Here is a 22550-nt window from a genome sequence, read left to right as displayed (position 1 = left end):
TAATGAACTCAGTGAAGTTTTTGAAAAGAAAGGCCATTAGCCCCTTCATAGTCTGAATGACTGCTATTTTATTCAATGGTATTTTTATGTTTAATGAAGTAAATCACTATATGCATATTTTGAAATGAGAAGCTTCATGTTTTTTAAATGACTGGTGAGTAGTGACCAGAACACATTTACATGTAATACAGGTATATGTCATAGAAGTTCTAATTATCTCAAAATGTTTTATATATAGGGCAAATCATTTAACATCCTGGAAAGTGGATTACTATATTGTTTATAGAATAACTTAGCTAAAGAACTATATGTCATATTTGCATCATAACCATAGTAGGTTGTTAGTCATTAAAGTCAATGTAATAACTGGAAATAATACACAATTATCTTAGAAAATATTGTAGTTTGTGTAAAGATTTCTTTCAAATAGTGTCCCTGACAAAACTTTATTAAAAATGAAATGGTATATATCTCTTCTACTTTGACACAGAAAGAGGAAAAAAGAACACATGAATCACAGAAGGAAAGCCAATAAAAATATTAGCATAGAAACCAATTAAAGGCAGACACTTTTGTGGACCACATGATACTATGTTTTCAAATCAAAATGAGTTTTAACTTCAGTCACTTATAGACAGCAGGCTTTAAAGCAGCAGTCCCGAGGAGAACAGCACCCGTACTATCAACTGTGAAGTCCTAGAAATAAGCACCTCCTCTGGGCACAGGTGCTGCTCTGCAAGGTGGTGGCAGCAGCCGCTGTTCTCACCCACGGGGGAGGCGAGAGTCTTCTCATTGCTACACAGAGCATTTCTCTGTCCTGCAGATACGTTTTCACACACAATCTCTGCAGAGTAAATATTTCAAGCCAATAAATAATGGGTAATATCAAAGCTGACTGCCATTTTAAAGAAGGTTCCTTCAATAATAACTTTCTTAGCAAAACATTTGTGTCCCTATTGAAAAGAAAATGGAAAGTTACCTAGTTCTACTGTACAGTTTTATTTTGTACAGAAACATTACACATTTTTAGGGGGAGATATTCTTGAGATAAAACTATTTCTGAAGATTTGTAAGTCCTCACACATCTATAGAAAGAACTTGTGCTTTTCTGCCATTTAAAAACAGATATCTGCCCTGGCTGGTGTAGCTCAGTGGATTGAGCACGGGCCTGTAAACCAAAGGAACGCAGTTCGATTCCCAGTCAGGGCACATGCCTGGGTTGCAGGCCAGTTCCCAGTGGGGGACTCACGAGAGGCAACCATACATTGATATTTCTCTCCTTCTCTCCTTCCCTCCTTCCTTTCCCCTCAAAGGTAAATAAATAAAATCTTAAAAATAAAAAAATAAAAACAGATATCTATTTCTCAAAAATAATGCGTGTAGATCAATTACTATACATTTGTGATTCTTCAGAAATTTGCACATGCTCTAATAAAAAAACCCTTGGCAAAAATATACCATCACTGGACTGAGTCTAATATGATGTCATTATCATATAATTTTGCATAAAGCATAAACAAATGGGTTATATAAAACTTCCCGAGCAGAGAGTTTTCAAAAATATGATCATAAAGTGACTTAGGAAGATTTTTAAGTAGGTATTTACATACCTACATATATACAACTACATATACACAGCTAGACTATTTCCTAATAGCTAATGAGCTAAGCAATTATATTCTTGGGACAAAATTTTGTCCATCCTCAGTGCACTTTCTTCTGCTGGTCTTCGAAGTGGCAATGCCAGAACACAGATGCGGCTCCTCCCAGGCTCCAATCGGTAGCTCTTGCTATAAGCAGTGATCTGTCTAGTTGAAGTAACCAGTAGCTCAATGAAATAACAGGGTAATGAGGAGGAGTGGAATTTTATGACTACAAGGTTCAAATATGGAAGAACTTCCTTTCACTTATTTATGCTAGCTAACCCAAACATATTCATGAAAAGTGTACCCCAGACCAATGGATCCAGAGGACTATCCCTCTTCTAAGGTTTACACACATACATATATTCCCCAAGAGCCCAAGAACCGGGAAATTGCCAAGAACCATAGAGGGATATATATTTATTACATTTATACACTGCATATTTATTACATTTTTTGTACCTCAAACTCTAAATCAGATTGTAGCAGCTTCTTTTTTTCCCCTACCAACAGTTGATTTCCCTGGCTTTTTATGGGGCCATCAGTATTATCATCATTTCTACTTTATTTCACCAATAACTTTAGTAATAGTCTCCCTCTCCAGCTTTTAAATTTTTTGGTGGCAAAATGAAACCTATTGATTTGCTTGCATTTCACTGTTGAGAAGAAAAGCTTGTGAAGAAATTGCTTTCCTGTTTTTATCTAAGGGGAAAATATGAGAAAGGAGCTGGCTGAGCAACAAAATATGAAGTGCCAAAGAGTTCTTCAAATGTGGGGAGGGTTTTAATATTAGCAACTCATTCACCTCAGAGTCTAGCATTCACTAGAACACTCAAACTGTAGGACAGTCTGCCCTTCTACACCCTGCAGGCACCCACAGGCACCCATGGGCCACCACCAGGAACCTGTGTTCAGCAGCTCTCCCTCACGTCCTTTTGGACACTTCCCTGAAATAAGTGATCTCCTGCTTCTCTGCTACTGAAGTTGACTGTTTTTCATCCTACTACAAGAATGGGCTTATCCCCCGGCACAAATACGAGTTTGCAAAACTAACATGCCCAGAGCTCCACAGACCTTGGTCTGCACTGCAGGTGAGATGCCCGAGAGGAAAGTGGTCACATCCTTTATTTAGTTTTCTGCTCATAAAAATCAGCTCATTTCTTGGAAACACATAAAGATAATATTGTTTTAAGGGGTCATATGGTTTTACAAGCTCTAAAGAATTATAAGTACCCAAAACAATAATAAAATTTGATTCTCACCGGACCTTCACTGTTTAATGCGACCTTGTCTGAATTCAAGCTGAAGTGTGACATGACTTTCAAACTAAGCCTGACCTTGGTTTGCAGCTGATTTCTCTTGGGTGTCATCAGAGCCGTAAGGCTATAATTAACTTTCTGAGATTTCACAACTCCTATAACCTTTTGTGTACCAGGACTTCAGAATATTACTATCCACGAATCAATGGTTTTCTGCTTTTTAAGGAAAGGACCTTAGATCTGTGCTCAGGATTTATTGTCTAAAAGTAGGGTGTGGGGGAGGAGAAAATACAATTCTATTTATGTTATAATTCCCAATGTAATTCTCTTTAAAAATTCTCTTAAAAATTCTCTTAAGACTAACTCTACTCTGATCAGAAGTTAAATAATTTTAATTCGTACCAAATATGCTCACTATATGTTTTATATCCTGGCATTTGACCATAGGAGGCCCCTTGACCTCTCTGCCTCCATTTTAAGACACAATGGGGCCGACCACACGTTTTAAAACAGATAAACTTGTTATGTTCAAAACTCGATATCCTTACCTATGACTTCTTTACTGAGATCCAGGTCTACAGATTAACTGCCTGTAAGAGGTGCCCACAGCATGCCCTCATGTCAATTTTCACTAAACACATGTCAATTTTCTAAATTGACTAAACACATGTCAATTTTCAGCACACCATGAACTTGTCTTTCCCCTATGGCGAGAGTCTCTTCTGATGCTACAACCTGGGGATGTCCATGTTTCCCTAAACATAAAAAGGGGAAAGGAAAAAGAACTAACACTGGTTGAGCCCTTCCAAACACTTACATGTACATTCATCCTACAAATATTTGTGGAGCATCTGCTCTATGCCAAGCTCTGTGCTGGGCATGTAAGAAAGACACCTGATAGACAATGTAGAATGAGATATTAAACAAATAATTACACCTAAGGTCACTTATTTTTGTATGCGATGAATGCTATTAAAGAAAAGAACAATGTGCAAACAGGATATGTAACTTGATGATCTAAACTACTGCAAAGTCTTCTGAGGAAATAACATTTAAGCTTTAAACCTGAAAGATGACTTGTAATTATCTAGGCAGGAACGACACCTTAATATGTAAGGTAGCGAAGAAGTTCATAAAGGAGCTGAGAGGGGGTGTCCAGGGACAGAGAGTGAAAAGGCTGAACGAAGAAGGTGTTGCAAGAGAAGGGGAAAGCAGTCCTGTGTGTCAAAAGACCCTCTGAGCTCGACGGAGTTAAGAGAGAAAAGTGTCCATTAAATTTAATCAGCAAGGAGCGGAGAGGACTCTGAAAAATGGGCAGACAAGGACTTTGAAAGTCAGAAGGCCACTTCACCCACTCTACAGGAAAAGAAAGGAGAGAGAGGGCCAGACACTGACAAGCTCATACATCTGTTGGTGAGATGATGAGATTTCTCCTGATGGCGTTTCCGTCCCCACTGAGGGACGGAGTGACATCATCAGCAGCTGTGAGGAATGAAGGGCCAAGGAAAGACCAGGGATGGAGGTAAGTGTAAGAGAGACGGTACAAAAAAGTTATTGCATTACGTAGAAAGATAAACATTTTTAGAGAATAAGTAGGAGGGATGGGCAGTATTCGTACTGTGTTTTAATTTTATCTTGAACCTAAAGTGAAACCAGCCACCCCAATTGAGTTATTTTCTCTGACAACCAGAGCTGGGACTTTGCCAGGTGAATATGGAGGGGGAAAAAAAGAAAAAGCAAGGGGCTTGAGGGTATTTTCGAGAGAATGATTATTACAGTGCACCACGAAACCTCAGACAGACAAGGAACTTAGTGCTAAACAGGTAAGTAGGCAGTCTCAAAGATTTTGAGCAAATCTGCTGGAATGAGAAGAAATGGCAGGCAGAGAATGGGATACTTGAAATGCCCATCACAGGGCTGGCACTGCTGCTGGATGGCGAAGTCCCGGACGTGCCCATGGACATGGATGGCTGAGCTGAAGAGACAGGTTCATGAAGTGAAGTCAACACATAGATGGTGTGAACACATAGATCTACTTTATCATCAACATCAACAGAACAGCAACAGACATGAGTGCCATCATGGAATTCGTTCCAAAAGCTCTTAATGGAATATGGGTAATACCACAATTGGCCTTCCAGAAGCTCCGTTCCACTACTCTTCTAGAACCAGAGATTGTAAAATATGCCTAGATTTCACCCCTAACACCACCTTCCCTCTTATCAAAATTGCAGTCATGGAATGAACACTTTATTGAAATACAGGAGATCTCATTCCTAAGGCATAAAGNTGAAATGCCCATCACAGGGCACTGCCGCTGGATGGGGAAGTCCCGGACGTGCCCATGGACATGGATGGCTGAGCTGAAGAGACAGGTTCACGAAGTGAAATCAACACATAGATGGTGTGAACACATAGATCTACTTTATCATCAACATCAACAGAACAGCAACAGACATGAGTGCCATCATGGAATTCATTCCAAAAGCTCTTAATGGAATATGGGCAATACCACAATTGGCCTTCCAGAAGCTCCGTTCCACTACTCTTCTAGAACCAGAGATTGTAAAATATGCCTAGATTTCACCCCTAACACCACCTTCCCTCTTATCAAAATTGCAGTCATGGAATGAACACTTTATTGAAATACAGGAGATCTCATTCCTAAGGCATAAAGTAGAACATGGAACCCTGGTGTTCTAATCCTAATGACAAAAGAAGTTCTAATGAACAACAATGCATCTCCTGCAGAAATGGAAACCTAGTGGATCTATCTATACTACAAAGCAACTGCACGAGGCCTGTCCAGAAGGTATCCAGCCATGCAATATGAAAACTAATGACATTCACTGAAGAAGATACAAGATACAGGAAACATTGTACACAGGACAATGACACCTCAGATCCTTTTAAAGTAGGCACCCTGCACACAGTTTCAATCACCATCAGCTGCCCTGTCATATTTTCCTGAATCTCATCAATGATCTGAAATCTTTTCCATCTCAAAGGTGATTTTAGTTTTGGGAAAAGCCAGAAGTCTCAGGGCACCAAATCTCAGCTGTAGGGAGGCTGAGTTACATGGGAGATTTGAAGTTTTGCCAAAAAAACTCTGCACAAGACATGATGCATGAGCAGGCACATTGCTGTGATGAAGCTGCCAATCACCAGTTGCCCACAGCTGTGGCCTTCTGAATCATCCAAATAGTTTCCATGGAGGAATGTTCAAGCTTAACACAAAATCTGATGCAGATTCATTGCTCTACTTGTTCAGTCATTTTTAAATGTGATGGCCACACAGTACACAGGCTCACTCAATGGCATCTACTGTCCCCACTGAGGAGTACGGTGAAGTTATCATTCCAGTATGCACATTCCAGTCCACCTCCTTGGCTGCCAGGTCACATCAAGGTCACACAAACTGGTCTTGTTATATTAACAGTGGCTTGACTTTTTCCAGACAGACCTGATATACTACTTAAGTATACTACTACAGAAGGGTCCAGAAAGCACCACGGTTAAAAGGGCTGACTTTTATTGTCAGTCACAGCTGGGTTTGAGTCTAGGATCCACCTCTTACTATTTATGTGACCTTTAATATCTAAAAAGTGGCATCATGTAAAGTCACTGGAAGAATTAAATGAGATAATATACATAAAATACTTACCACAGTGCCTGGCATGCCATGCCTCATAAATGTCAGACCTCATTATGCACAGTATTTATTCAGATTCCTAATCCATTATTTATAAATATTATCTAATGAGTAAGAGCAGTAATATTTTCCCAGGCTCCTTGCCACCTACAGAACTATGGCACCTGCCAAAAGTAAGCAAAACAATCAGATTTTCTCCATAGTGCCTGATTCTGCTATTTTGATTCAGGTAGAGCATGCTAGTTTCTGTCCTGATATAGAAAGTCCATTTGAACTATCGTGTACATATCCAAAATTTGGAAGGTCAAGTTTAGCAAACCCAAATGACCATACATGTGACCATTCTAATGATATTATAGTGCTGGAGAATAGTACTGAGTAATGATTCACCGAACTGAATGTTAGCTATTATTAGTAGTAATATACAAATAAACCAAAAAGACCTGAAGATAATTTATGCAAATTCAAAGCAATAATTTTCTAACAAAAAATAATCTATAAGCTTGAAAATAAAACTTTGCTGAATTTTTTCCTAGAGATAGGAACTTTTAACTTATTTACATAACATTTAGTTTGGGGGGGAAACTATCTTATAAAGGATAGAATTTAGAAATTATATTGGTATTATGCTCACACAAGGGAGTACTATTACACAATAAAAAAAGAGTAAAGTGATATACAGAACTAAACAAATAAATCTGAAAAACATTAAGCAAAAACAAAAACAGCCAGAATAAGTACTGCATATTCCCTTTACATGTGTCTGAAAACAGGCACCATTGACCTGCCTACAGAAGCAATGTTCGGCCTTTTCCATCCTACGGCACCCATAAACTGATGACGAAAATTCTACAGCACACCAAAATATGTTTTTTGCCATAGGACAAAAATAGGTATCATTTTGATTTTTTCACACCAGATGGTTATTGTTGTGTTGCCTGTTGTCATTTTTTTATTCAACAATCTAAGTGAAAAAAGGTCAGTTCCCCTGACTAAATAGTCAGGTATTGTCTGTTCTAAAAATTCTCATGGCCCACTAGTGGGCCGTGGTCACTGGTTGAAAATCACTGATCTACAGTAATAAAGATCAGAGCTGTGGTTGCTTCACAAAATGGGGCTGATTGGGCAGAAGGGGATTCTCAAGGGTGATGGAAGTATGCTTCATCTAGATCTGGGTGATAGTTATACGGATATATTCATTTGTCCAAATTTAATGCATTTTACCATAAGTAAATTATACCTCAGTAAAGTATCATTAATATAAAATACATATAGGATATTACTTTCATTTTTTCCATAAATTGAAGTGTGTCACAACTTGCCAGCTGTTCATTATGTGTTTAAATAATATTATTTATTCCCTAAACATAGACCTGGGCAAAGAATATCAAATCAGATCTTACTTTAAATTAGAGCAGTATGTGGAAATACAATGACGTTGGTTGGTGAAACTGGATAGTATAAAAAGGTTTTAAAAAGCAAAACTAACATTTGTTCAATTTAGCTAAAAACAAATCTCAGATATTGTAATAAAGGTCTCGACTCATAGTCATTTATATTTTGTAAAGGGGAATTGCTTAAGATCAAGAGGACTATTAATAAGAAAAGGAAAATTACATTAATAAGAAAAAGAAAATTTACTTTGCTCCTTTAGGATTCATGTCTTTGGAAAATATTAAGTAAAACTGCCTGGCACAAAATGCCTGGATCCAAAAGTCACTCGAGATATACAAAATATAAAAAGTAAACGCAATTTGCCCATTTTCACTTGTGAAATCTGAAGTGTGATGTTTTGTGGTGTACTGTACAGATGCCAATTGACAAAAAGATAAAGTGGCGTTCACAGTCTTTTAGAATACGATGTTTCTCCTCAATCCCAAGCACATGGAAAACAGGGGGAAGAGAAGGGAAGTGCCATCCACTGCTCACTCTTCCGTCCCGCGTGCTTGGCATAAACGATGCCTGGAATGAGGAGGTGGTCATTAAATTATTGATGAATAGTAAGGTGGATGAAGTTGCAGTGCTGGGGACCTAGGAAAATAATGGTGTCACGCACTCAGAAAAGGAAGTTGCAAGGAGAAAATGTGTAATGAAAAGATAACTTTTTAGTTAAATATGTGTCGTTTGGAGTACCAATCAGCTACCGAGGTTTAAGTGCTTATGGAGGAGAAGCGTGGTCTTCCACCTGAGATAGTGATCAGAACAAGAGTCACGGGGTGGCCTCTGACTGTCATGATTTGGCCTCTGTAGCTGGATGAACTCCAATGGGAAGAAAGCACTGTTTAGGAGTGGGGAGCAGAGGCCAAGCACAGAAACTTGGGGGATGACCACAGCCAGGAGGAGAACCGGGACAATGTGGGTAATAGCTCAGAGAGGAGAATGCTCATGAATAAGAATTGGTCAAAAGTATCAAATACTGCATAACAAATATATATATATATATAAATATAGTTATATATATGCCACTGTACAATTATAAAAACTATTTTTTATCTATTATAATTTTCTCTGCAGTAAAGGATAGATGTTTTCCCAAGTCATTTCAGCCTCTATAGTCAGTATACATTTCTACCACAGAGGAAAAGTGACCTGGATTCCTTCCCAAAATTAGTAGGAAGTCCAAGGGGCAGGAAAAAAGTTTGGGGAAGGAAAGAGAGAATGAGTTTTGCTACCCAAGCTGGGTAGGCACAGGCCATCGCACCAGAGGGGGTGGCTGGGGCAGACTCGGTAGATGCTCCGCAGCTGCCACTAGGCTGCCCAGAGGAGATTCTCTGAAGTACGTTTGAAATAGGGTTGAGAAGACAGGAGTGAAAACACTGGGAAAGTGCTCAACTTACACTAGGGGACACTGCTGATGCTTCTCTAATTTGAAAATACAGGAGTGGGCAAGGATAAATTTATAGTTGATTGCATAGATGATATGACGATTAGTAAATAATAATACAAGGATAAACTCTGCCGAGTTCTCACAACTGTAGACCTACTCTTGCCCACCTGTACAGCACAAGGGAACCTAGAGGTCAATTCAATGATGTAATCTGGTCATATAATTAATTAGTGTTACAATTTACCAACTATATTTCCTCTCTGGAAAAATTTGTGTTTTTCAAGTATAAAAGCTCATAAATTGGTTGCCATCACATAGTAGAAAACCATGGGGATTCTTTTCCGGGATTATTTTAATACAATTATATCTTTTCATTGCACCATTTGATTACCTGCTTTAATTTTCTGTGTTGTTTTGACAGCCCCAGTGACTCAGTGGAACAGAATGAAAATTGTTTTTCTCCATATTCCAAGTTACAGAAACTAGAGAGGATGCATTCCTTATTATGATAGTGGGTTACAACAGTCACACATGCTCACAAGTTGGAAACTGCACAGACAAAATTATTATTTCCAAAAAAAGTAAATTGTTAAGCTTTGAGGCACAGGATAAATTAACTGGAGTGAAAGAATCTCTTTTCCAAATTCCAGACAGAAACAGCTTGACACTTTTGAAAGAGGGGTTACATGAGTTAAAATGTTTTTATGTCTTTCTCATTTCCTGTTTTACCATAATCAGCCTCAGCTGTTATATTACTCCAAACTATAGAATTTTGACTGTGAACATTATATTTTTTTTCAGAACGTGTGACTATATTTTCACAAGCAGGATAAGCTTGGTTTTGCTTTTTAGTTTGTTTTCCATCACTCCCATTATACTAGAGAACAGGAAAACATTTATATCAGAAGAGCAGTAAACACTGAACCCAAGAACACTATACTCACTCTAAGCAGTCTTATACATCGAACTACTTTGTGTGTTATTTATAGTGTTGCTGACATCTTCTCTGTTTCACACGCTGATGTGCTAAATCATTCTAGCCATAAACTCGGAGCAAATTGATAGCACATACATGCCCTTGGCTAGAAACTTTGATTTACCAAATTTACTAATAGTACACAAATGAGTTTCTTGCTTTATTTTGACCAAATGTAATAGTCAGAGTGATCCTTAAAATGGAGCTATTGCTCAGCACTAGGGAAATTTGAAAAGATAAGTGTTTTTTGGGGTGCCTTCGGCAGACATTGCTTCAGCTCACACACGTACCACTCCAGTAAGAGTTGGTGGAAACCAACAGTGAAAACTGTTCCAACCTAATGAAAATAGATGTTTCAAACTCATTTACAAACTCGGTAAATTAATTTTAATTTCTAATGTTTATGAATTTTATAAATCTTATTTCATTTTCTGCTTTCATCCTGCAAGGCAGGACCTACAGACTTAAATCAGGACAAATTAATTACTAGAGGAAAGTGAATAGAAGTATTATATAATAACTAATTGTAATTACAATGTTCTTAAAGAAACAAATGCCACACTGCTCATAGAAATGAAACTAGAAACAACCCAAATATCTAGGAACATTAGAATGAAAAAAATGCCATATATTCATATGATAGAACACTATGAAAGTTTAAAAGTACTGCTACACACAGCACAATAAAGAGCAAAGGAAGCCACACACACACATTCACACACAAAAATACATGTATACTGTAGGATGCCATTCATAAAAGTTCAGAATTGGGCAAAATTAGTACATGCTGTTAGAATTCCTGCTGGTAGTTGTCTTTGGGAAGAAGCATGGACGGAATGATGGAACAGGCACCGGGAGGCTCTGGGTACCAGTAATGGTCTGCATCGATCTGTGTGCAGTTACATAAGAGTGTTTAGAGGGACTTGGTGAAAAGTCACTGAGCTGCATGCTTTCATGATTTGCGATCTCTCTGTGCATATGTCACACTTCATGTGCAAGTTTATTTTATAATGTGGAGTAGACTTCATCATGTCTTTCCCACTGAATACAGTTATAAAACCTAAACAGGATGCATACAGCCCCTACTTAAGGACTCTGAAAAGTAAAAAGTAGCAGGAAGACTGGGGAAGAAGATCAGTGCTATCAAATTGGTAATGGGCTCAACATTTTGACCCCTCTGGTATTTCCCAGCTAAGTGCCAACACCACCCATAACCAGGAAGTGGGCACGATGCCGGGAGTGCTCTGGAGAACCCCTCTGAATCTGACTCAAGAAGTAGGAAAGGGATCTTCTAACACTCCATCGTTTTGTACCCTATTCCCCATGCAATCCTGGGACACTGGTGGCAGCAACACTTCAGAAGGGAGGCCCTGAAAATGCTAAAATATTGACATAGGGAACCTTCCTTATTGATGGAGATTGGGGCAAGCCCACATGGCTTTGTCCTCCCACCCTTTGGTCTCAGATGTAGGAGGAGTAACAGGAAGTGGGATGAGCTTGGACCTCAGCTTTCTGGCCAAAGGACCATAAGAGACTGAAAAGTACTCAGGAGATCACAAAGAAAGAGAAGCTTGGGCAAAATCCCATTTAATTGTTTATGAACTGCTGAGCTCATCCCTGGTTGTGTGTGAACCTGGCACTAAACACTACACTACAGACTTTGAAAATTAAACTGTGGGATAGATCACTGCTTTGATTTCACACTGGCCACTGAGTAGTGTACACATTGGATAGATCTGAGAGACACTGAAGAGGCTTTGGAAATGGAACTGATATTGAAATCATGATTCACAGAAGACTAATCAGCGTAAACCCAACTAAATCAACTCCTGCTAAAACAAAAGCATTTGTTCTTTAAATAAGACCCAAATTCTTAGAACCTAATATTTAAAATGTCCAGAATGAAATAAAAATTACTTTTCATATGAAGAACCAGGAAATCTCAATTTGTTTGAGGAAAAACAATTAAATGACACAAATGTTGAAGTTATCCAACAATAGCTTTAAGGCAACTTTTATAAATATTCTCCAAAAAGTTGTGGTGAACACCCTTGAGATGAATGGAAATATAGAAAGCTTTAACAAATAAATACAAGATATAACAAATAACCTAGTGGAAATTTTAATTTCAAAAATTACAATAACTGAAATTAAAAATTCTCTGTATGGGCTCAATAGCAGAATGGAGATAATCAAGAAAAGACTCAAAGACTTTGAAGGCAGACCGACAGAAGTTGTCTGATCTAAAGAAAAAGAAAAGATGGGGTGGGGGATGCGCAGAGCCTCTGAGACCTGTGGGACAATACCAAAACCTCTAACACCTGTATCATTATAGAAACAGAAGATGGAGTGGTGCAAGAATAAACATGTGAAGAAACAGTTGCTGAAAGCTTCCCAAATTTGACAAAAGTATAAATTTATAGGTTCTAGAAGCTCAGTTAATCCTAAACAGGATAAAGAAAAGAAATCAATATCCAGACATATCAAAATCAAATTGCTAAAAACTAAAGTAAAAGAATCCTTGGATGAATTTCAAAGGCGTCATATACAGGGGGAACGTTGATTGGATTGACCACCAATTTCCCACGGGCAGCACCGAAGCTAGGAGAGGAGTAACATTTTTTTAAACATTGACTGAACTGCCAACACAGAATTCTACATCCAGTGAGAATATCTCTCAGAATAAAGGTGAAATAAAGGCATTTTCAGAAGGAAAACAAAAATTTTTTGCCACTAGAACTGCTCTAAAAGAAGTGCTAAAGGAAGTTCTTCAGACAGAAGGGAAATGGGACCAGAAGGAAGGCCAGGAACATCAGGAAAGAACAAAGAACAACAGAAATGATAAACACACGTGTAAATACAGTAGGCTATTCTTCTCCTCCTGAATTGTTTAAAACACATTTAATATTTGAAAGAAGCATTAATGGTTGAAAAATATATATAATATTATCTCATGGGAATATGTATCACAGTCGAGAGAGAGAGAGAGCAAATAATCCAAAAGAAAGCAAGAAGTAGGAAACAGGAATGAGAAAGAATGGAAACAAACACAAAACAATAAAATCGCAGGTCTAAATACAAACATACAAATAATTACATTAGATACAAATGGTCAAAACACACTAATCGAAAGACAAAGATTTGAAAAATGGATAAAAAGGCAACACCAACAAAAAACCCACCTGTATGACGTCTATGAGAAATTTATTCTAAATGTAACAATACATAGGTTAAAAGTAAAAGGATAGAAAAAGATATACCTGCGAACACTGAGATGACTATATGAACATCAAAGACAGTAACTTTTATAGCAGAGAAAGTTACAAGAGATAAAAAGGGACATTACGTCATGCTGGGTCAATTCACCAATAAGGCATAAAACTATTAAATGTGTAGCACCAAAATTATAGAGTTTCAAGATACATGAAACAAAAACAACAGAACTAAAAAAAGAAATTAAAAATTTTCACAGTATTTGGCGACTAAACATTCTCTCAGTAATCAATAGATCTAGTAAACAGAAGGGGGCAAGAATATAAAGACCTAGACAACAGTATCAATCAACTAATCTAACGGACATATAAAGAACATTCCATATAACAACTACAGAAAACATTTTACCACAGTGCACATAAAACACTCACCAAGATAGATCATTGTGCAGGTCACAGATTAAATCTTAACACATTCAAAAGAACTGAATTATACAACATATGTTCCGATTGTTATGGAACTAGAATAAAAATCGATAATATAAGCAAGCAAAAATCTCCAAACAGTAGCTGGGTTAACAGCACAATCCTAAATAATGCATGAGTCAAAGAGGTAGTATCAAGGGAAACAAAAAAATATTTGTGAAGAAAACTAAAAGTAAAACATCCAAATTTGTGGGATGCAACTAAAGCCATCTCTGAGGGGTACTTATAGCATCAAATTATTATTTTACAAAAGAAGAGTCTCAAATCGTAATCTAATCTTTTATCTCAAAGAGGAAAAGAAGCCACAAAATAAATCCAAAGCAAGCAGAATAAAATACTAAAGAACAAAAATCAATGAAACTGAAAACTGAAGAACAGTAACACCCAAAAAGTTGTCATATATTCAGACTATATGAAGAATACGCAAAACTCAATAGAAAGAAAATGACCCAATTTAAAATGGGCAAAAGACTTGAACACACACTTCTCCAAGAGGATATACACGAATAGCAAATAAGCCCATGAAAAGATGTTCAACATCATTACCCATTAGGGAAACAGAAAGAAAAACCATGATGAGCCGTCTCTACACACCTATTAAAAATGTCTAAAACTTTTTAAAAATTGACAATACCAAGTGTCTACAGGGATGCGGAGCAACTAAAACTCTTACACATGGCTAGTGTAAAAGTGACCAGCTATTTTGGAAATAGTTTGGCAGTTTTTTATAAAACTAAACATACCCTCACCATATAACCCAGTAATCCTATCCCTATATATTTACTCTAAGGAAATGAAAACTTATTTTCATACAAAAATCTGGACACCAATGTTTATCATACTTCTATTTATAATTGACAAACGCTAGAAACAACCTAAATATCCTTAAAGTCATGAATGGATAAACAAATGGTGACACATCTAAGAAATAAAATATTCAGCAATTAAAATGAATGGACTATTGATACATGCAACAACTTGGATGAATTTCAAAGGCATGTAATGAGTTTAAGAAAAAAGCCAATACCAAAGAGAAGAGCACATGTTGTATCATTTCATTTATATGACAATCTCAAAAAAGACAAAACCATAGCAATGGAGAATAGATGGCTGATCACCACGGTGAGAGAAGCTTGTAGTTATCAACAGATAGCTTGAGGAAGTTTCTATCGAGTGAAGGAATTGTCCTGTATCCTGACTGTAACAGTGCTTACACAAGTCTGTACATCCACTAAAATTCATAGAATTCATAAAATTCATAGGATTTTTAATGACCAAAGGTCAATTTTATTAAATCTTAAATTTTAAAATAAAATTGAGTAAAAATCATTTTCATACGCTTACTTTAAAATGTAGGACACAAATGTCCCCAAATAAGACTTGAATTTCTAGGTTATATCAAAGGTTAATTTGACTACAAATGAAAACCAGGAAGACAGTAACGTACTCACCACTGCTGGCTCCTCTACAGTTTCCATTACTAGAATCCATAGGAAAATCTAGAAGGTGATAGAACAAAGAATCGCGACAAATTCATTGTTACTTTAAGAATTCTCACATAAAAGTCTAATTCACAGGTATTATTTACATGAGAATGCAAATGTCTCAAGAAAGTAGATTCTTATTTGTGTCGAGAGGCCGGCACTCTATCATCTACAGGTCAAATAAAGACAAGACTTATTCTTTCCTGTGATTGAAAGATAATATGTCTTAGTGAACCCTCATCAACTGTGGATAAAATTTCAGGATTTTATAAAGTTTGTGAATTATGAACATACTAAACACGTTAGGCATTCGCCCAACACTCATCTTGCGATGCCTAAAAAAACCAAACACACCTCCTCAATAAATAGATGTATCACACTTTAATGGAATACATTTAAATGCTTAGCACCTAAGGAAAAACCATTCAGAAAGCATTCTTGTGCTCTTTGCTAACTATAGATTAAACACTTCTTGAGCAAAAAGGAAGTCTTCCATCCAAGGATTACTCAAACCAGTGCAAATAGATGTAGTAGTTGGAAATTGGCATTTACTCTTCACAATCCCATAATTACAGAAAATGGTAACGATAAGTGGTAATAATATAAATTTCTGCGATCTAATTAAGAAAGCAGCCTCTAATGAATAGCACTGAGTGAGTCAACAAAGCCCCATGCCGAGAGATGCTGTACGTGCCTCTATACGCTTATTGACACTTCAATTCAGTACTTTTCTTTTTCTTTTTTTTAAAAAAATATTTATTTAGTTCTAGAGAGAGGGGAAGGGAGGGAGAAAGAGAGGAAGAGAAACAGCAATGTGTGGTTGCCTCTCATGTGCCCCCAACTGGGGACATGGCCCACAACCCAGGCATGTGCCCTGACTGGGAACTGAACCAGCAATCCTTTGCTTCACAGGCTGGCACTCAATCCACTGAGCCACCCAGTGAGGGCTCTCTGTCCTTTTACTTCATAGGTCCTATCATGAATAAATTAAGCAAGGAGGGGTTAATACAAATTTAGGACAACGGCACACAAAATTACAATTAATGAGTTATTTTCCCAGGCTTAATAATCATTAGCTGGTATTTAAAAACCTATATCTGACCTGGCTGGTATAGCTCAGTGGATTGAGCATGGGCCTATGAACCAAAGAGTTACTGGTTTGATTCCCAGGCAGGGCACATGCCTGGGCTGCAGGCCAGGTCTCCAGTAGTGGGGCGCATGAGAGGAAACCACACATTAATGTTTCTCTCCCTCTCTTTCTCCCTCCCTTCCTGCCTGTCTAAAAATAAGTAAATAAAATCTTCTTTAAAGAGACCCTTTAAAAAATAAAAATAAAAAACTAAAAAGCAATATCCAAGGAAACCACCAAATAAGTAAATAAGTAGGCAACAAATACTTGATTCTAAAACATTTGGTTCAACTCAGTCATATACTATGAATTTAATGACTTTTATTCTATTCAAGGACATCATTCATAATAAATGTATCCAGGTATTAAAGTAATGTGCCAATGGTTTTTCCATTCTTGACTAAGTCCAATAATTATGTGATGATATGCATGTGATTTAAATAATCTCTCTGTAAATGAAAAAAATCACATTAATCCACATCTTAAATAATTGTTCAGTGTTAAAAGGTTGAAATAAAAAGGAAAAACAACATTCTTCTCTTGGAAAAGAAAACGACTTTGATATAGCTGAATCAAGGAAAGTGATTTTCTTCTTTCATGATTATTTACAGCAAAATGTTTCTATAGTTTTAAGTGCTGAGAAGTCAATAATTATAATTACAAAAGAGAAAAAAGCAAACTTCCTGATTATAAATAACTCAAAAATGTTTGCAGAAAGTTAAACTTAGACACTCTAACAAAATCATCCTCAGCTGGAACAGCATATATCATCAGTTGGTTTCCTGCCCCAGGTATTTCTAGCCGGGGACATACAGCTTTCCAGCAGAGTCTTTCAAGAAGCTGAGGAAGGCAGGAAGGTTTCTCCAGGTAGAGAATACAGCATGTGCAAAGGCACGGGGGTCAGAAACCCCAGTGCGTGCTCACCAAGGGTCCTGCAAGCATTCCAGTGTGGCTAAAATAGTGGTGTGTGCTGAGCAAAATGAGGCTAGAGAGCTAAGAAGGGATGAGACCATGAAGGATAGAGACAGATAAGAATTTTTAGCAATGGATTTGCATTTCAGAAAGATCACCTGGTTGGGTTACAGAGGGGCAACACTGGAAGTGAGTCGACTATCATCTTATGGCCAGACTCCTTGTGACAAACGGTGAGTTCCAAACTAAGAAAGTAGCAGTAAAGAAGGAGGGTAAAAATTGGGTTAAGAGTAGATTCACTAGCACTATTGAGTGGAAGGGATGAAGAAGAGGGTAGAATCTAGGCTGACTCCCAGGCCTGGAGTAGAAGTGTGGTAGTGCCCATAGCAATATAGAAAATACTAGAGAAGAATCAGCCTGTGAGGGTAAAGGAATGATGAATTTACTCTGGAGCCTGCTGAGATTGAAGGGCTGAGGGATAGATGGGAAAACATGGAAAGTATGTTCTCTGATAACTCAAAAGAGATAGTTATATCTTATCTCTTGAAATCCCTTGTGCAGTACAAACTAAAGTACGAATTTTGAGTTCTGGTCTTTTTCCAGGTTAGCAATATGCAGGACGTTCCTCTCCTGTGATGCTGGGCAGCACTGAGCCACAGCACCCAGTTGGGAATCATGAGGGTGAACAACTGATACTCTGCAGCGCACTCCGTGGCCAGTGCTTTTTGGACAGTGTGCCCGGAATGCGTTTAAAGTAGGCTAGCCTAGGTGATGATGGTCACTATGTTAAATGCATTAAGTGCATTGTCGACTTATAATATTTTCAACTTACTATAGGTATATCAGATTATAACCCAATCATAAATCAAGGAACATCTCTATATAAATGGGCTTTCAAAATACAATGATAAAAATACCCCATTAACCCTGACTGGTGTGGTTCAGTGGATTGAGTGCCAGCCTGCAAACAAAAGGGCGCTGGTTCAATTCCCAGTCAGGGCACATGCCTGGGTTGTGGACCAGATCCCTAGTTGGGGGCATGCGAGAGGCAACCAGTATTTCTCACACATCAGTGTTTCTCTCTCTCTCTTTCTCCCTCATTTCCCCTCTTCCTAAAAATAAATAAATAAAATCTAAACATTTTTTTAATTTTTAAAAAACACCCCATTAACTTCAATCTGATGATCAAAAGACAGATTCTCTCTAAAGTGAGGAATCACCTCTTTCTTCATAAGAGAACAAGTATAATGTAGCATGGGTTCTGGTTTGAATCTTCTTTTCCTTAGCTTTATGAACTTGGACAAGTCACTTAACTTCTCTGTTTGCTTCAGCTTTCATTTCTGCAAAATGGAAATAGTAGTACCCACCATGTAGTTATTATGATAAATTAATTAATATGCAAATGCACTTGAAACAGCACCTAGAACATGTGAAGTGTTATTAGTTCTTACTCTGTTGCTGCTAATGATACCTATCCTGAGGATGATATGTCCTCTCCCCTATCATGCCATTGATAAACATTTTATTGTGCTTTACTGTTTATCAATCACTTTGCATGAGTATTTCTTTTGTTCTTCACAATCCTCAATGTCAGTGTCAAATGATTTGCTCAAAGTACAACATTAATGGCAAATCTGGAATTCCAACTAAGGATCTATAACTCTTGAGCTGTGATTTTCTTCAAATAGAGAAAAACAGCCACTTCTTAATTACTCTAAATGTTTATATGGTGGCTCATGATATCCTCTTGTTATCCATCTAGTAGGAAGAAAACAGCCAAATATAACAGTCAGTTTTGCTATTTATAGCAACAACTATTTGGAAGTCTGTTGGGAACAAGATAAAAAAATGAATTATTAAGATAAGGTTTGGTGGCCATTGATCATTGGATTAGCTGTAAATTAAATAACACTCTGAGATATTCTTCCCTTTTCCATCCAGGGCACCTCTCAATATTTTACATGATGAAGGATCCTTAAAATCATGTTTTCTCTCCAGTTTTAATCTAAAATTTCCATTTCTCCTTTCCATTCCATTTTCCTCCTATCACACCAAATAAGTCTTCCTTCTTAGCGTTTGGCCCCTCAAATATTTGTAGACCAGGGCTGAAGAAAAGGCTGCCTGTTCCTGAGCGAGTGGAGAAGTGATTAAACAGCGGCCCATGCATGTGAAAGTTGGCCCAGCTCTGCCAGGCGAGACGGGGCCTGCAGAGACGTGTTGAGTAAGAGCTGGGGTGACAAGTTAACGCTGCCACGGAGACCAGCAGTGACTGAGGAGCGATTATAGAGCCCTTGGCATGGGAAGCCATGGGTGTTGTATAAACAGCTGTTAAATATCATACCATAAATTTTCTTAAATACACGATTTCTAAGTTTCTGAGATAAACTATTTGTAACCAGCAGACATCCATCAGACTCATTCCTTTTTCCTGTTCCTCCCAAAGGAATCTGTTCGAGAGCCCGAGGTCCAGGTCGAATGGTATAGAAAGAAATATTAAACTTGTGTTTCAGAAGAAGACCTGCTTTTCCAGTTAGGTCCTGCTGTGCCGCTTGTTTTCTAGGGCTGAATTGACTAAAGTTCTATCTACAATGACCAATGTGCCATTAAAAAAAAAGCAAAACACATGAACGAAAAAGATGGCCATTTGCTGTAATGATGATAATCATACTAAAACTGCTACAGCAGCAACAGCAGTTTGTTAAGGGCCAAGAACCAGGTAATATACATGCTATTTAATTTCACCTTCGCCATGCCCATCAGATGTAGACAGTATTACCCCCATGGTAGTGGTCAGAAAACTCTGAATCAGAAAAGTTATATACTTTCTCTATGGTAACAGTTGACATAAAATAGAATCAGGAGTCAACCATTGGTCTGCCCATACTCTTTACTCACCATACTATATAAAGATTTGCCTAAGAGTCTTAATTCACTGGCTGAATGACTAAGTTGGACTGATAAAATTCTCAGACAAAACAGTCCTGCATCTAGCCATAACCATATGGTAAATGTAAAATGTGGAAAAACAATAAATTACATGTGAATTTATTAGCAGTGGTCAGGATGTGATCTTTATAAATATATGACATGCTCTTAGTATTTCAAAAGCAAAAAGCAGTTTGAAGCAATACTCTATTGCAGTGAGACTTGCTTTGTAAAATGTACTAAACTTGTTTGTGGAGTCATACTGCTCTAGAAGGAAACAGCCCCACATGAATGATGGGATTTTTAAAAATCTTCTTGGCATTGAAGTAATGTGAAAGGTGGTCTCGTTTTATTCAGGAAGACCTTATTTTCAAAGTCAGCTGGATTCTAGTCAGAAGACATAGGGACTCTGTTCATACCTGGAGGAAGGGGGTGGGGAAAACCCAGCCTCATGAACTATCATAGTCCACTGAACCAAGGAGTATATTTGCATCGTAAATTAAACTGGCCACATGTAGTAGTTTCTAAGCAATTCCAGGTGCCTGAGAGTTTGACCCAGGACAGGGAATGTAATTTTCAGAAAGCTGGCCTTGGAAGCCAAGGGGACCCTTTAGGCTAGAATCCACCCCTCCATTCCCCATCCCCAAAACCTCTTCAGCTCCCTCCTGCTACAACAGTCCGATTCGCACTGAAGTTAAAGGCAGGGGGGGAAGGAAAAACATGACTAAAATGTGGTTCCAACTGCCTCTTACCCCTGCTTATCCTACTAGCAAGGATGCTGTCAGCAAAGCAGATATTATGGCATTTTAAAGAAACTCAGAAATCAGGTCCCATGGACTGACAAATTGTTTCCATGCATGTCCTATTTATTTGAGTGCTTCAATGAGGCAATTGTTCTGTGTTTGGTCCACAATGATAGGTAACTCAGGGACACTTAAGGCAACTGCTTCCCATCCATATTGACTATGGCTTTTGAGAGCCATTAGCCTTGCCAAACCTCTCTCATTTGGGGGCCAATTATGAGAGGTTTCGGAGCAAGTCTTTCCCTTTAAGGGGAGGAATGCATTTCAGTGTGGACCATAAGCACCTCATTCCTAGACCCTGGCCTGAGATGAACGCCAGCATTTAACTGATTCTAAGTACCTGGCACCCCAGGGCAGCAACTCATCTCTTCCCGAGTCTGCACAGCCTGTGACACTAGTGAGTTCAAAGTCCCAAGAGCGTTCTTTCAGTTCAAAGATTAATAACAAGTTCATTTCTTTCTGATTATTTCATTTGACCAGTTCTCGGGTTCTTGATTAAAATCAAGATGACAGTATGAATATTCAAAGTGAGGTGAGGTGACCAACAGAAAGCTCTTGAAATGTTTCTGTTCAGTTTTACTTTTGCAGCTACTTGCACAAGTACTCCCCTCCCCCTCTTTATATTAAGTGAGTAATATGTACTAAAAGCAATTTTTCAAATCAGTTCCCTGACAACCAAGAACTATGAGCTAGATATGGGCTGAGGACATGACCTCAGGCTGAGCACACTGAAATGCTCAAGAAATGAACAGAGACAGAGGCAGTCAAGTCCTCACATTCAAGAACAGAGCTGATCTGGGAAGGGTATAAAAGAAGACCAATCATAAAAGACCTGGTTTATTTCTAAAGTATATTAAGGGTGAAATTTGAGTTTGGATCAGTTGCTAGGTATGATACTGAGTTAGAATTAAATGAACCATAATGAACCAGGTTTCGCTGGGGTCTTAAGAGTTAGGACTGTCATAATGAGACCAAACACTAGCAAGAAAACAACTTGTGGTGAGTTCCATTAAACGTAGAATTGTAATAAAGTTTTATGGTAGGGAAAGACTGAAACGAATGTGTGGATGTGAGATTGAAGTACACATAGAGAAAGAGCATGAAATAAGGTACTAAACACAAATTATTTGCAGAGTATAAGAGTGGGATAAGAGGTGAGATTAAAATAACATTACATGAGTGTGTGATGATAACATGCCTTAAATATAACTCCTTTCATCCATATGTCATTTACAAAATGAC

At 37.8% G+C, this 22550-nt stretch overlaps 1 protein-coding gene across 1 annotated transcript in view; it reads right to left on the bottom strand.

Moving 5' to 3' along the window:
* Window positions 1-22550, bottom strand: part of FRZB (frizzled related protein) — a 34631-nt gene that overhangs the window by 10098 nt on the left and 1983 nt on the right. The window contains exon 2 of the mRNA XM_037044335.1: window positions 15507-15554. Within this exon, the coding sequence (XP_036900230.1) occupies window positions 15507-15554 (48 nt within the window). The remainder of the gene's footprint in view (window positions 1-15506; window positions 15555-22550) is intronic.

The sequence above is a fragment of the Sturnira hondurensis genome, unplaced genomic scaffold, assembly GCF_014824575.4.
Source record: "Sturnira hondurensis isolate 20B ecotype Veracruz unplaced genomic scaffold, ASM1482457v3 Scaffold0004136, whole genome shotgun sequence".
NCBI lineage: Eukaryota > Metazoa > Chordata > Mammalia > Chiroptera > Phyllostomidae > Sturnira > Sturnira hondurensis.
This window is presented reverse-complemented; position numbering and strand designations above follow the sequence as displayed.